At 38.8% G+C, this 16,359-nt stretch overlaps 2 protein-coding genes across 2 annotated transcripts; both read right to left on the minus strand.

Moving 5' to 3' along the window:
• Positions 1–3,512: 3,512 nt before the first annotated feature.
• LOC146491414 (vesicle transport protein SFT2B-like) lies at positions 3,513–12,154 on the minus strand. The gene is made up of 8 exons (XM_085152878.1): positions 11,745–12,154; positions 9,859–9,948; positions 9,689–9,774; positions 8,406–8,487; positions 7,199–7,234; positions 7,046–7,104; positions 6,932–6,961; positions 3,513–4,623 (listed from the first exon to the last, which is right to left on the minus strand). Exons 1-8 carry the CDS (start codon positions 11,811–11,813, stop codon positions 4,587–4,589), a joined length of 489 nt encoding a protein of 162 aa, XP_085009004.1. The 5' UTR covers positions 11,814–12,154; the 3' UTR covers positions 3,513–4,586.
• Positions 12,155–12,273: 119 nt separating this feature from the next.
• LOC146491415 (uncharacterized) lies at positions 12,274–16,347 on the minus strand. Its single transcript, XM_085152858.1, has 5 exons — positions 16,279–16,347; positions 14,967–15,662; positions 13,432–13,656; positions 13,245–13,343; positions 12,274–12,811 (listed from the first exon to the last, which is right to left on the minus strand). The coding sequence occupies exons 2-5, from the start codon at positions 15,258–15,260 to the stop codon at positions 12,704–12,706; spliced, it is 726 nt and encodes a 241-aa protein (XP_085008984.1). The 5' UTR covers positions 15,261–15,662; positions 16,279–16,347; the 3' UTR covers positions 12,274–12,703.
• Between the last annotated feature and the right edge of the window lie 12 nt (positions 16,348–16,359).

Below are 16,359 nucleotides of genomic sequence, written 5' to 3' on the forward strand. Positions count from 1 at the left end.
AAAGTTACTGTTGCCTGGTTGCCCCACGGGCTCACCACAGCAGGCATATGCATGTTTTTTTCATACATCTCCATTTAAGGCCTCAGTCAGAGACCAGTGGCTGACCCCCTTGCAACCACCATTCCCCAGTTAAACATGCATATTCCCTGACTGGTTAGTGAGTGGTTGCTGGAGGTTGAAACAGTTTGCATGGATGATGTCGATTTATCTGCAAACACCAGCTGACTACTAACCGTGCGGTAGGAAAACATAAAAAAAAAAAGTGTGACAAACTGAAAATGGAGACTGTTTATCTTCAAAGCTCTGTCTTACTGCTGACAAGCAACACAATTCAAAACAGGCAACTTTTATTTTGACAAGCAAACTTTCTGTTTTTGATCTATGGCTTTGTGGTTTGGTAGTGTTTGCAGACAAATTGGCATCTTCCACAGGGAACTGTGGCAAACTGTGACCAAAGCAATCACAAGGTCTATATACGTTTTCTGCAACCATTTTCACTTAACGACAGCCAAAAACCACTTTCCCGTCGATCAGGGTATACACAGTACACAATGGTAGTTACCAGGCAGTCACCTTCCAACCTATAGGCCTTTGTGTCTTTGCACATTTACGGAAAACACAAATCTCTCACTCACAAAAATATTCAGACTAAAAAATGTAGCTACTTACTTATCTAGAAGCTGTCTGAAGTCCATCCATGAACCTTGCAAACAGATCGCTCTTTATGAAAATGATGTCTCTGCATGTCCAGAACGTGAGCTCTGATACTGGAAGCTCTGGTTTCTGTTTGGAGTTGGAGTTCTCTTAACAAGTCAAGTCAACAAACAAGTACTCTGCTTGTGTAGAAAGAAAAAGTTTCTACTGGCTTGATTTCATTTACATTCATTACATTTACATAAATTCCTTAACAATGGATGTTGAATAGAAAGCAAGGACTCAGATAGCTGCTAGCTAAACCACCTGTGGCTTCTACAAGTGAATACAGCTGATTGGTGAAACTTTGGTTTGATACTTGGTTAGTTGATGATCTTGATAATTAGCAGATGAATGATTTGTGTCATGGCTGCTCCAGTCTAGTAGCCAAAGTATGCTGTGGCATGAAAGCTCCTGATGTGTTCATTGGACTGTTATTGTTAGATAGAACATAGTTGAGACATAGGGAAAAGTGCTTGTGTTAATTAGACAATGTGAGGTTGTTAAAGGCACTTTTTGCTCAGGTAGATACAAGAACTAGTCCACTTACGATGTAGTAACAACTTTGAGGTCAGCACAGTGCCAACTGGCATTAACAATACTGCTGAATAACTTATGAGGGCTGGTACTTTTATCACAGGATTAATTGAAAAATGCTGGTAGTAAAGCAGCTACTCCTTTGTGTTGAAAGAAGCCATTTGAGGTTGTTCAGTCATCTGACGTCTGAATTATGCTTCACCGGTAAATGTGCACGGATGGACAGGAAATCAACACTGTAAACGTCCACATAACTCGACGTTCATCTTTCAAAAACTCTTAAGTCAAGTTGGACATATACAGCACAACTTGTTGAACTATGTTGTTTTAGTAAGTTATTTGTTCTACATTAAGAGAACGTTAACTTTATTTATTCATCATGAAATGCACAAAAAAGGGGTGGGAATATTCTCTGAACAGTTTCCTGAACATGAGATCAGCCGTCCATTTAATCAACCAATTAATCACCTAAAACGAAACAGGCGTCACTGGACCAATCGCCTCCCTGGCGCACGTTTAAATGTCATATGACAGTGTTGAAGAAAAACACCAGAAGCTGTTGAGAGCAGCATGTAATGGAGAATAGGTCAGATCCAAGTGGGGAACATCTGGAAAGACATCCGATATCTGGACAGTGCATGGAGCCTTAAAAAGGGAGTGTGTGTGTGTTTTAATCAGCAGGCAGTGAAGGGTGGAGATTACAGGCTTTAGAGACTTAACTGGCATAAAACAGGGAGGCAGGTAAAGAGAAAGCACACGCCCACACGCCCACACGCCCACGCACGCGCACACACACACACGCCAGTTCATGAAGGGAAGTTTTTGTGTTGAGCTGAATGATATTCACGTAAGCAGTTTCTTAAATACAGAAGCATTTATTGAAATAAAATCAGTAACAATTTCACAGTTTAACACTGCAGACAGACAAAACAAATACAGTTTTAAAAGATTTAAAGTTGCACTAAAACATTTCGGCTAAAAATATTTTAACCTCACAACCTTTAAAAGTGAAAATGCAAGTTAAATAAAGCTGACCTGTTCTACTCTATTCCTATATTTAATCAGGGACTCTACTTAAGTAGAACTGCATGATTCAGTTCAAACTAACCCTGAAGAGGAAACATCCACAGCTGTATTGTTAGAAAACAAAATATTCATAGCTGTCAAAGTCTTTACTTTTACATAGGTCTATGTCATTGTTTGAAACTTCAGCCATATTTATTATGAGGGTCTGACGCTGTCATGGAACAGAAAATAAAGGAAAGCAGGAGAGGACCATGAAATCCATGACCAGTTTTAAAAGCAGCGTCCAGCATCTAAATTTCAGTCACAGCTTTGTAGTGTGGTTAAAAGGACTAAATGACCGTCTGTAAGGCAACACAAATGAGGAAAACTAAATTCTGAAGGGTTGATAAACCCCAAAAACAGCTGTTCCAAATCTCAATGAAACTAAAACACATCTGGAAAAACTTAATGGAGAGTGGATTTAAGTCATTTTAACTCTTTTTCAATGAAAGCATTGTTTACTCGTCCATACTGAAATAAAATGAAATGTTGGACTGCAGTTTATAGACTGTTTCAGTTAAATATCTGCGAACTTCGGGCCCAGACAAAGAAAGCAGCTCCTTAAATAAAGTCTAGAGGATAAATATGAAAACATTGACTCTTGGATGAGGAAAAATGTGCAAACCAATTTAAAAAGAAGCAGATAACCAAGTTCAAAGTGAGACGAAACAAAAGAGATTATGGTTTTTTCACCTGAGAAAAAGTTTGTTCTAACACGTGAAACTCTATGACCAAGATTTGGTATTAAAATCATGTAATCCTGCAAAAAATAAAATATACAAATTACAGTAAAGAAGAAAACACTTTGACTTTTAAGGCAAAACATCCATTTAAAAAGTAAAATGATCAAAAGAAGAAGTGAGCGCACACCGTGTGGCGACAGAACGCTGATCCGTTTATGTGCAGCTGTGCTGGAAACGCAGCAATGAGTACCTAACATTTGATGCTCCTAAATGCAGTCGTGGCCACTATGGAAGCTTGTTTTCACCACTGAAAAAGACTTTATTAATGAATTAAAAATTAGTTGCAAGTCAAAATTTCAGCTCATTAAGAATTTGAAATTTAAAAATATGCAATTCTAGATTTTGAAATAATAACTTAGAGCTGCCTGTGATTTTTTTGGGGGGTTTTTTTTGCAGTTATGGAAACGAACCTCCACAGACCAGAGTTTGTTTCTGTCTTGCAACTGAAGCCCAAAAAAAAAAAAAAAAAAAAAAAAAAAAAATCAAATCTGCATCGCCCCCTGGAGACTTGGCAGTAGAAATTCAAACTAAATATCTCACAATGGTCTTTTTGTGAATGGAAAACTTAAGATGGGAATCAGATGAGCTGAATCAACAAACCCATACTGCACCTGAAATGTTAATTTGTTCAAATGTATGTAATGACGTCTTGCCACAGATATTGAGTTGGAAAGTGCTGTGATAACAACTTCAGGAAAATTGAAATTTTAGGACAAAAAACAAAAAAACAAAACAGGAAGATGCGAACATCAGTAACACTTCAAATCAATATTAAAATGAGAAGAGAAACACGTGGGACCTGGTTTATCTCACATACTAATGCAGCTGCTTCGCTGAATTTTAAACTCATGTAAGAAAATACTGAGTGTTTCTTCTTGAGTTTTTATTTTTTAAATAAACATTTATTTTTGTCTTCAAGTCTTTATTGTCAGGAGAGCAGGTCAGACTCAAACCCTGGCCTCTGCAGTAGACATTTGGTATACGTCCTTTACTCTATATTAGAATAAAAGATTTATAAGGGGTTTACTGCCTGTTTTGATTGTTTGAATTATTAGTAATATGATTATCTACATAATATCCCCCCAAAAGCAAAGATTAATAAAGTTTACACAGTTTAATCATGTTTAGGTGATTTTTCTAATATTTCAGCTTAAAAAGATTTACTCAAATATTTTACTGATGATTAAAATCATTGATTTCTGTTGACTAATTTGCTAAACAAAGTTAAACTGTCACATTTTGATCTCAAACCCAGACGTCCAGCTCTACCAAAACAGTTTGATAATTATTCACTTAAGAGAATAGTTCAGTGAGTGAACACTTAGATCTGCGTACAGCTGCATTAGATGCTGTAATAAACTGTTTCTTTACTGCTGAAAATAAATAGAAACCAATTAAAGAAATTCAGGCACTATGAACTCTCCAGCTGCATTATAAACTGTTAACAAAAGCCTAACATAAACGTGTCCTTGTGTCCTGATTGGTCAGACGGGTAGTGACTCAGAGGGGTGGGAGAACAGGGCGGGGGTTCCTAGAGGGCGGGGCTTCCTAGATGCATAGTGAGAATAATTTTATGATGGCATCTCTGAAAATGAAAGAAGGAGAAAAAAAATTACACATAAAAGCATTGCAGATAAATACAAATGAACAAAACTACGCTGAAAAAAGTCCAGAAAAACCCCACTTTATTTTTGCTTCAGTGCTTAAATGATCAGGTTCTGTCAGCAGTTATAATGACAGAGTGAATGAGTTTCACACAGGAATACTTTATGGCTCCATTAGTGTTAGTGATAGCTGTAGTGTTTCTTTTATCTATAACAGAAATGGTAACATGATCTAACATGAATGGTACTGGCTGTGAAAACAAATCTGGAGTTCCACAAAGCTCTATCCAGGGGACACTACCTTTTCCCCTCCACACTTGCTTCCTTGTAGATCAAATTACAGATGACTACAAAATCTTATTTTGCTGTGTTTCCACTTACAACTACTTATTTATGTAAAATGGCCCGCCACCAGGCTTATGGTTAAAAAGGCTGAATAGGGGTAATTAACCCTTGATGCACTTTTCTGAACTAAGTAGTTTCTGCCATAACCCCGCATTTCAGCTCTGCTTACAAAACAAAATGACTGTGTGTGCATCAGACATTAGTGATGCACAGACAAGCTTAACTATCTATGAAGCTGTGTTTGGAAAAAGCCAGAACAGTTATCAAACCACATCTTTGAGATATACTGAGATGTCAAAATGCATATTTAAGGGTAAAGGGGAGGGAAGCATTAAAGAGGCTTGTAGAAACGGTTTGGATTAACCTTGCTAATTCAATTTGCCCCATGCTGCATTTTGTTAGAGACATGATAATTGCAAGTGGGTTTAAATCGAGCTTAACAAAAAAAACATGGGTAATTACCACTGTTAAGTCGAGTATACAGAAAGGAAACATTGTTTTTAAACAGGGTACAGGCTGCACATAAATATGACCTGCATTTACTTAATAGCAAGCATAAAAACTGAAATTTTAAATACGAACCTGACATACAGAACCAAATGGTTGCAAACAACCTCGCTTCACCCTGGATCAGGATTTTAAAGTTGATCAGAACTTTATGGAAAAGGTCTTTTGCTCCATGAGAAAAAACAAATCTCATGGACCTGCACTTACAAAATTCCTTGAAAAACTGGTGAAGTCCTGAATTTTCAGGCAAACTGAACATGTGTTTGACACCATGCAGTTTGCTTATACACCACATACAAGAGTAATATCCTGCCTCTGTGACAGAACTTAACTTTCTAACAGTTGGAGGAAAAAGGGGTTCGTGTTTGACTTCAGCAACATATTTTAATCAGATATTTTTTAGAATAATTTGACATGAATAGAAATATTGTGTGCAGGTCTTGAGTTTTTAAACTAAGGCCTCAGCCAAGCAGGCTTGAAGACCAGTCAGTGAAAAATGTCTAACATGCAGACATTCCTGGCATTAAAAACCTCAATATGGTTGCTTTGATTGCTAGCATATTGCTGCAGTTGCCCATAGTTTGCATGGCAAATGGACTGGTTCTTATAAATCGCTTTTCTAATCTGCTTGAGCATTCAAATTATTTTATACAAGTTGTATAAATTACCCATTCAGACACACATTTATACACAGTATCTTGCCCAAGGATCCTTTGGCATGCAGACTGGAGCAGCCAGAAATCGAACTACCAACCTTCCAAGTGGTAGCTCTACCTCCCATGCCAGCGCCAGTGCAAATGAAAGATTGAAAGTGAGCCATCTACATCTTCAGTTTCAAAGCAAAAGTAACACGGCATAAAAACAACTTTGTTCCGGTAGCCATGAATCAGAGGAACAAATTACAGCTTTTATACACTTTATGATAGAGTGTGGATCATTTATTATTCATTCTTCTTCATTATGTTATGCTTATCTGTCGTTTGAAAATGGATGACTCACCTACTGCAGACAGAGTTTATGTGCAGGCACAAACAAAGTAATCTGAACCTGAAATATTGTCATGGCTATTATCAACATACAAGTGTCCGGTGCTTTGAATGCTCAGTAAGAGCAGAAAGTTAAATTTAAAACTATCTTTTAACCAACCTCGTGCTTATGATGGGAAATTACAGTCAAATCAAAGCCTATCACGTTAACAAAGCTATATATATCAAAGATCTTTCCGCAGAAAGGTCAGCTACTGTAAAAAACTTGCTAGGAAACATTTCTACAATCAGAAAATTCACAGCAGCACACATGTACAAGTTATTCACTTTAAAGGTTAATACTTTTTTTATGCCTTCGAACAAGCGAGACTAAAACCAAACCGCCCGTCGCCATCATGTTTTTATCTCCCGAGGAAACGTACACTAGTGAGTTCAGGTGTGTTTGTCTTACCTGGCGAATGGGATGTATGAGAGGCCGTACCTGTGGGATACAGCAGCAGCAGTCAGAGAGGTAACAAACAGTAACACGTGTGTGTGTGTGTGTGTGTGTGTGTGTGTTTTCTACCAGGTGAAGGCCAGAAACTGCAGGATACAGAAGAGCAGAGCCAGGCCGTTGTTCTTCCACTGCAGAGACACAACAACACGAATCAAACACAAAAACAACACAACACGACACGACTCGCTGCATCCAAACGTTTCATCGCAGTTTGTTTCTCACCCAGAACGCAGCACAGAGCGTCAGCACCAGACACACCTGCAGAGAGAGACAGTTTCACTCAGGTGGAGCTTACAGGTGAGTTTCAGCTACCTGTCGTTCATCAGGATTTCACGTGGCTTTTCCTGTAAATTCCTGTAAACTCTGTTTTTGGAGCATTCTTGGACAAATTATGAGAGAAATCAGCTTTATTAACATTGACAAAGCGAAAATAATTCACTCCGTGATTAAAAGATTGAATTGATCTTCATCCTCTTGAGCTGTAACTTCATCTTCAGCCTTAACCTGGATACAGAGATTAGACACTTTAAACTAGATTTCATCCACAGTTAAATTTGCCAACGCAACACAAATGCAAAAAACCCCAAAAAACAAAAAACAGATGAAAGCTACTTTAAGCTGCTCCCAGATTCACAGCACGTAGATCCACGTGTTTGATTTACTGAATAAACCTTATGGGATATGCCTCTCATCCCACAATTGAACTACCTGTATATGTAAACCACTACACTAGAGACCCACTAGAAACCTTAGAGACACATAAATAAGGTAAATGCAAATGTGGATAAAAAAATGACCGAAATGTAAAAGTTATACAGAGAGAATTTTTTATTTATTTTGTTAAATAGGAAACCTGTTTTTACATGCCCTCTACCACTTATCTTACCTGTCACATTAGTCACACTGGTCAGGTTTTTATTTATCATTGTTTTAATGGTGTTTATTTTAAATATTATTTCTCTATTTTTGATTGTTCTGTTGATTAATTTCACTGTGTTCTAAAATACTCCTGAACAAAAACTAGACTGGACTTCCCACAACCTCGGCACTGACTGGGGACCAGTTCATCTATAGCGCCAACAATCAGGTACTTTTCCAAGAATCAGTATCGGGCTTGAAATCCTACCATCGTGACAATCCTAGCTGGACCCCTGCTGTTTGTGTGTTCAGTTTCTTCCATCACTGTGCATTTGAGAAATTCCTCTAATTAAATCAACATGAGGACAGAATAATAAAAATCTGGACTTCTTTAAGCTTCGTGAAGATGTCTCAACTTTCATCCAAGAGCTGAAGAAACTTCTTGGATGAGAGGTGAAATCTTCACGAAGCTTAAGTGAGTCCAGTAGCTTTCTTTTCAAGCTCCTTAGACTACCTTGATCTGGATGACTGAGAAACTTACAGACAATAATGAAAAGTTATTTGTTCTCACCAGCATGATGACGGTGGCGAGCACTCGCTCTTTAGCCCACATGGTCTTCAGCTGCCGGCACGGACCCATCAGGAACATGGTGCTGAAAAAGAAAAAGATTTCGTCAGTCAAAGCTCTGATTTCTACCACTGGAGGACGACGTTTCCCTTCATAAAAACACTGAAGTCAATACCTGCTAGGGATGGGTATTGGTAAGATTTTCACGATTCCGATTCCATTTTCGATTCTGTTTAACGATTCGATTCTTTATCGATTCTCTTATCGATTCTTTTTTTAAAAAAAGGAGAACATTAAGTTCGATTAGCTTAGAACTTTGTTTTATATCTTCTCTTTGAACAAGATAGAAATTTAGGAGTAACATGGCCTTACAAACCCAACAGTGAGATCTTAAGAGATCCAGCCTACGGCTCTTCAATGGGGTGTCACAGGGTCCCCAGGAAAAAAAATTGTAAATGTAAAATAATAAAATAAATATTCTTCTGTAGCAATAACAAAGTATAACATAAATTATTCAGTAGCAATTACACAAGAATATCCAGTAATGTCCCTGCCTACAATTAAACACATTCACTTACTGACAATCATCTGCTGTGGCAAATGGGTGCAAGCCTTTGACCACAAACTTAGTCACTGCTCGGTGACATTCGTCTATCCTGGCCTGAAAGGAGACGCTAACGGTAGACTGCAGCGAGAACTGCCAGCATCTGAGCCAACCAGAGTCTGTCTGTCTCTCTCATCATGGTCACCTAAACGCACAGTAATGGCAGGTTTTGTAATAAGGCTGATCGCGCTAACGTAGTTGATTATTCACCTGCCGCATTAACGGGAGAGGACGTGCAAACGTTACTGCTGCTGCTGGGTTGAGATTCACGAGTCCGGAGCGGAATTAAAAACACGACATTCATTTAAGGTTATCGCGTGTTTTGTGAGCAAATGCTTTTGCATATTCGTAGTGTTTCCTCCTTTAAATCAAATATCTACTTTGCAAGTATTGCAAGTTGCCCTGTTGTCATCCGTTCTCGTAAAGTATAACCAAAGTTTTGAGCGTTTGAGCCGCTTACGCGCCATGTTTACTGCCAGGTAAATGACGCTCCGCAACCTGGTGACGTCATTCGGGGCGACTGGAATCGATAAGGGAATCGTTTGCAAAAATGGCAAACAATTCCAAGGAATTGAAACAGTGGGAACCGGTTCTCAACAAGAACCGGTTTTCGATACCCATCCCTAATACCTGCCCTCAGTGATGATGGGTAATGTAGTATCAGGTTAGGTCTGCTTATTACCTGGACAGAGCGCAGATGTTTCCCAGACTGTAGAGGACTGCGAACACAGCGAGACCAAAGCCAGGGACCCACAACAAGCAGGTACCCTGATAAAGGAAAACAGGAAGTCACCACAGCAAATCTTTTGTCATAGAAACAGTAAACACAGTCCAGGAGTGTCATTTACTCACCAGGATAGAGCACACGACTCCTAAAACGAAGCAGATCAGGAAACCCTTCACCCGTGTTCCCCAGGACAGCGTCGATGCCTGATTGGCTCTCTGCACAGAATTTGTCGTCATTAGCATCATGATGATCTCACAGACTAAATGTTTGTTATTGATGTTTAGTTTTTGGGTGGTGACTTTAGTATTAAAGGAGTTTAAAATGAAGATTGTATATTGACTCAGATTTCATGAAATTGACATTCAGAGTCTTTAAGTTATTTTTCTTTGTGTCAAAGGCAAGTAACTAAAAGCTTTAAAGTGAATGAAGACTAATAACAGCTGTTACTATTGTGACATTAAAGTGTAATATCTCAGAAACATTGTTCAACTAACATTTACTCTTCTTCAGTTAACCAAATTTAAACGGTTTTAGCACTTGTTTAGTGCAGGCGAGTCTAACACGGCACCAAAGCGTCCAATTCGACCTACTGGACGCTCATTCATCACTCCAGCTTTTCAATAAAAAGCACTTTTGTCTACTTTGTGGCGATGCTTGATGGAAATGTTTGGCAAGTTCAAAACACCAAAAGGAGCACAGCTCTAAGAGTTATATGTGATTTTGTGATTTTTGAAGTTTCATCACAGTTAATTGCTGAATACCCTTATTCCAGCATTTATGTCAGCCTTTCATGACAGTGTCTGTACGCTTCACATCTCATTCTCATTCAGCAGCAAAAAAACTAAAAAAAACAACTGAGGTAAAATAACATTGCCTTATTGGATAAAACAGACAAATTTTACCTGTTACTTAATTATTCAGCGAATCACAAATCTTTAAAAAAATTGCAATAATATTGTATCGCAGGATTCCTGTTGATTCCCACCTTTAGTACCCGGGTTTAAAATCTCAGTTTTTCCACCTTTGCTGAGTCTGGAAAGGGAAAGTGACTCTTCACTAATCCTTTCAACTATTAATTTAAAAGATGATTAAGTGGGGAGGGTGTGGGAAAATGTGACACTTTAAACAGCTGCATATATTGGCAATAGACTCAATAAGTGTGGAAAACTGAGCTGTTTTAATTCTCAGGCCGTCAGGTGGATGCGGTGAAAGGTGTTTTACTCTAATTTAAGGTTAGACATTTTTTTAAATCCTGGTTATGGTTCATGTGAGCGTGAGCAGAAACTTCCATATACTCTTTAATGAGGGAGGTCTGTTGTATATATTTGAGCTTATGTGGCCTAACAGTTAAAATGATTATGACAGCCCTGGTTCATGACAGCAGTGGTAGTCTATCCAACAGATGTCAATTTGATGATAATAAAAACACAATCCCGCCCCGAAATGCACATTTGCGAGCCTCTAAGTATTTCAAATGTGGAAGTTATTAAAACACTGACTTCCTTAAGTTACAACTGTCAAAGTTATTAACTATCAAAATTAACTTTATTGCCTTACTTCTAGTGCAGTTTTATGATTTGTGCAGAGGTTAAACAGCAAGAAGAAGCAGTTTCACCTGAATTAACTATACTTTACATGAACATTTGTTTTTATCTTATAACACCAAGTATGCCGAATTAAACACTATAGGTTCCTCTTCGTTATATATCATCCATGTAATGATATCTCTCTGAGAATAACCGGGGCACTGAAGGAAATTTAAAATCGGTTCACTTTTCAGCCATGTTCTGCAGCGTGTTACTTTCTAAAAGCGCTTTTACGAAGGTTTACTCTGGATGAACATCACACATAATGTTTTCCCCTGGAGGTCCAAGTCACACTGGATTTAAAAGTACCATTTTGAAGTCTGTGAGTTCACACCTGGCTGAGTTATATCTGCAGATTCTGGCACTACGTCCGTTTTAACAGGTTAATTTAGCGAAACCAGCTAACTGGCTAAAAACAACATCACCTCCAGTATGCCGCTCCCATCTGCGTTCCCATCATCCTGCCCGCTCAAAACCTTCTTCAATTTATCCATGAACTCCTTTTGTTCTTCAATAAAGGCGATAAAACGCTTCTAAAATTTCCAGAAGCTTCCCAAGTGCTGGAAGTTTCAGGTGTTTTGGGGCGGTGAAGTTACACCGAAGAGAAGAGCACATCAACAGGTGCAGCACTTCCGCCTGCAGTACCGCCCCTGGCCACAATGCACACAAAGGAGGCGCTGTTTCCTTCAGTTCATTTATTGGTAGAGCTCGTTCAAAATTGATTACAGAGATAACTGAGTGATTATTAGTGAATATTCACACCAAAAGACAAATTAAATGATAAAATATAGAACAAGAAAAAAAAACAAATAAAAACCGAGCATAACAGACTAGCAGAAGAAACTATAATTAATTTTAGAAATAAAAAACCCAAACTTTTTCTAAGACTGGGAATTTGTTATGTCTGCACCATATTTTTCTCCTCGGACACAATTACATTTTATTTTAAAGTCATTAAAATACTGTTAAAGTTACCATGAAAAGAAGACAAAAAGAAAAAAAAACATACATGAGGTTATTTTGGTTGTTCTCCAGCTTCAGCGTTGGTCCTTTACTATATGTTTCTAATCCACTATGACTTATTTGTATCACACTGAGACGATATGGGTGTTAAAACAGGGAATACACTCCCTTATTCTCAGGATAACCTGGTTGCTGAAACCAGTGTGGCTCAAAATGGAGAAAAAATAAAAGACAGAGGATGTTTCCTTATATAAATACTGAGTGCTAATCTTTTTGTCTTTTAATCTATTGAATAACGTTTTGCGTCAAAAGTCACGCTCCTCTTCTGATAATATCCTGAAAGACAATGATAAATTCACTGGGCTTTAAAAAAGCAGTTATCCAATAAAGTCCAGTTTAACTGACGTTTTTCTTGGTGATGTTAGGGGATTATGACCCTGCTGGAGCTCCAGTAAGATGGCTGCGGCATGGACACCTGAACGTGACATGTTGGACAGCACTGTTTCCTCCACAACCACTCCTCGATACACTGAGGAGAGAGAAGGCATGAGAGAGTACGTTACCATCATGGAGTCCTGGAGCACCAGCATGTAGAGGAACAAGACCATTGAGTCAAAAAGATGTCTTTGTAGTGGTTGCATCTTTTTCTCACTAATGAATGGCCTAAAACATCTCAGAGGAAGACTGGACTAACATGTCTTTCATTTGTTACAAAATCTTAAAAAGGGGGAAACCAAACTTGTTTTAAACCTATTTTAGTGACTCTGTCATTGTATAAGTGTCTGCAATCATCTACTTGACCTCTTCAGTGTCATCCACCTTAGACAGGGCCTTCATTGGACCTCTATAACCCTCCAGGGTCCATCTGTCTGTGCTGAGTTTACTTGTGACCCGTCTATGGTTGCCCAACTTTTAACCCAAGAAAAGGTTTACGTGTTGATGTTGTTGCTGGTATGTGCTACCTCTTTGTGGAAGGTGTGTGTGCACTGTAGCTCTCTGGTGCCGCCAGCGCCGTTATTTAAGTCGTTATGACAGATCAGACACACACTATAAGCATCGCTCTGCAACACACAAACAATTAAAATTACAAAGAGCCTAAAAACACAATTTAATTTTGTCTTATAAAAATCGGGAAGTGAGTCTACACACCAGTGACATGACGTTACGTCTTCTGAACTGTCCCCGCCTCTCAGGTGGCACAACCTCGGGGATTGTGGTTATGAGAGATTGCCTGCGCTCTGAGGTGGGCACAGCGGACTCCATAGGTGATGGAAGAAGGCGGCGGGAGGAAGAGCGACGCAACAAAACCTTCGCCGTCACCGGAGCTTGAGTGGACGAGTGGAGACGAGACAGCTGCATGGCCGACAGAGTGGACTGAAGACAAAAGATCAATCAATTAATCAATCAAACTTGATGCAGAGAGCATAAACGCTAAATGCAATTCAAAGTAATTTACAGGCACAAAATGCTGAATACGAACTGCAAATATAGTATATAAGATCATAAAGCAAAGTAAGGAGAAAAATATGACTAATAAAGTTAAAAAGTACACATTAAAGTCAATACTCACTATACAAAACTGAAGGATAATTTAAAAAAGTGAAATGTCAGTGGACTGCTTATAATAAACATTTAACTCATTACTCTCTGTAAATATTTGCCTTTCTTCTTTCTCACAGTTTTATTTCTTTGTTTCTAATTTTTTTCTGCCGTTAAAAAAAGTCTTGAACAAACAAAAGACTCACTGATCCAGTTATCCCATTAACAAAAAACAAACAAGAACATGTACCTAAAAGCTCCATTAGCACCTCTGGGAGTCTTTACTTCCCCTATAACCAAACTGCAAGGCTGACGCTTAGAAAATAGTAAACAAGACATTGGTTTATGGATGACAGAGTGTTCATGAGCTGTGAACACCCTGAAGACTGAAAGTATGACTGATATAAACTGATACAACTGGTTTTTAATGGTAACTGCATTAAAACAGGCACCATTTGCTCCTGATCATCCTTCACTACAATGTTATGAGAAAAGGAAAGAGCTAGATGATAAAGTCTTGAAACAAGATATCCATCAGTCTCCTACTCGCCACCTCCTCCAGGACCTCTGAGGGGGGAGCAAGGTAAATCCAAGACAACTTGAGGACAAACCATCTCCAACTTGTCCTAGTTCTTTCTTCTGGTTGTAAATACCTGAATCCCCTCACCTATGAGGCGTCCAGGATGCATCATAACTAGATGTCCAAACTACCTCAACTGGCTTCTTTCAGTGTGCAGGAGTAGCAGCTCTGCTCTGATCCCCTGTCTCAAAGGGAGACCACAGACATCACAGGGAACTCGTATCTTCTGCTTCTATGTGAGATCTGATTCTTTTAACTCTTTTTTAACTGCAACAGACAAATACAGTGTCACCTCACTGCAGACACTGCACCAATCTGACTGCCAATCACGTGCTCCTCTCTTCCCTGACTTGTAAACAAACCCTGATATAAACTCCTTCACTTCGGGCAGCAACTCACACCCAATCCATAGTCGGAACCCATTACAACACATTATTGTGAACTCACGGTCCCTCCAAGAGAAGGATGAAGTCACTTTGATTACTGGCAAAATTTATCTCCTTTTGACCACACACTACTGCACTTTACAGTTGGTCTGGAGTTGTACAGTTACTGGTGTTCTTACCGGACATGGCAGTGATGCTCGGCGGCCCAACTTTACCGCAGCCGGAGGTTCCGGGCTGCTTCTGCTTTTAAGTCTTCCTCCCTCTGACTCGTCATCTTCATCTTCTTCCTCTCCTACTTTACTCTGCTGTTCCCCTCCCCGGTACCGCTGCATCCAAGCGTTGAAGATCCTGGCATCTTCCTCATCATCATCCTCTTCCACCTCATCCTCCTCCTGTTCCTTATCCTCTGCTGTTAGAGCAAATGGGTCCTCAGGGTCCGAAAATACTTCAGCTTCTTCTCTGTCAGGATCCATTACGAGGATATGTATGTTTACCCTTGTGGTGCAGAACGCTACAGCAGCAACAAACAGACTGTTTCCTGATAAAACTGTGGTGTAAATTGTGAAAAAGCTACAAGCACACTTTGTTAAAAGCTACAATAAATTATTTAAATGAAGAAACAAGAAACACAGAGGCTCATTTCCAGCATTTGGCAGCCAGACGGCCATAGAGGAGGCCAGCAGGAGCCGAGGAGCCTCCAAGGAACAGGCCTGACTGTCGACCTTTCTCCACCCCCCGCAGATCCATCCGAAATCCACACAAAGTCCGGCCTCCAGCTCTTCCACATTCACTGCTGGTATTGTTTGTGTTTTCTGTATTTCGAGTGTCTCTTTGCTCTCTGTGCTGCTCTGGCCTGAAGCCTGTTAATCCAGCTACTGAAATCCAGGAGAGAGAGCAGGGAGATTACTGGACAGGCTTACAGGATCTGTGTCACTTCACTGCACCCCAGCTCTTTATTGATTAATGGTGTAATCAATCTGATAAATGTTGCAAACCAGCACCAGCCCTGTTTTATTTTGGCTTAAAAAAAATTCTAATTAACAATATAATATTTTATAACAAATATTTAAGATGGAACATCCTGCACCTTTATCAATGTACTAAAATGTATATATATATATATATATATATATAAATATATATTTTAAATAACTGAAAATGCCTCATATCAGTATTCATATCAGTATTTAAACATTAATTGTAATATTTATTTAAATTACAAACAATTTCAACTAATGATTTTTTTTGATTGTTAAATTTTTTTCTTTAAAGTAATTATCAATATCAGATTTTGGATTTTAGTTAATTGATACAATTTTGTCCTAATCATGATTTTTGCTCTCTAACTCTTTATAGAATTAAATACAATCATATTAAATAAATAAAGTTTCTCAGCTTGTTCAGGAGTGAACCTGCTGAGGAGGTAAAACGAGGATAAACTTCATTCTTAAGCACAAATAATGACCTTTAAGCCACACCTGTTCCACTCACCTGGCTCAGGACGAAAATAAACTCCACTTCTACGCACGCGTGCACCGGATGTGTTTCTTTGGCTTTTCAAAAAAGGTTCCG

Source organism: Neolamprologus multifasciatus, chromosome 23, assembly GCF_963576455.1.
Source record: "Neolamprologus multifasciatus chromosome 23, fNeoMul1.2, whole genome shotgun sequence".
NCBI lineage: Eukaryota > Metazoa > Chordata > Actinopteri > Cichliformes > Cichlidae > Neolamprologus > Neolamprologus multifasciatus.

Bases quoted from the DNA above. Each gene is read 5' to 3' on its own strand.
- LOC146491414 (XM_085152878.1), bottom strand. From the start codon at position 11,813: ATGGATAAATTGAAGAAGGTTTTGAGCGGGCAGGATGATGGGAACGCA. The intron at 9,775-9,858 runs GTGAGTAAATGA...TTCCTTTATCAG, and splicing joins GAGTCGTGTGCTCTATCCTG to GGTACCTGCTTGTTGTGGGT. The intron at 4,624-6,931 runs GTAAGACAAACA...TTTCATTTTCAG, and splicing joins TCATACATCCCATTCGCCAG to AGATGCCATCATAAAATTAT.
- LOC146491415 (XM_085152858.1), bottom strand. From the start codon at position 15,260: ATGGATCCTGACAGAGAAGAAGCTGAAGTATTTTCGGACCCTGAGGAC. The intron at 13,344-13,431 runs GTGTGTAGACTC...TGTGTGTTGCAG, and splicing joins GACGTAACGTCATGTCACTG to AGCGATGCTTATAGTGTGTG. The intron at 12,812-13,244 runs GTAGCACATACC...CTCTCTCCTCAG, and splicing joins CACACACCTTCCACAAAGAG to TGTATCGAGGAGTGGTTGTG.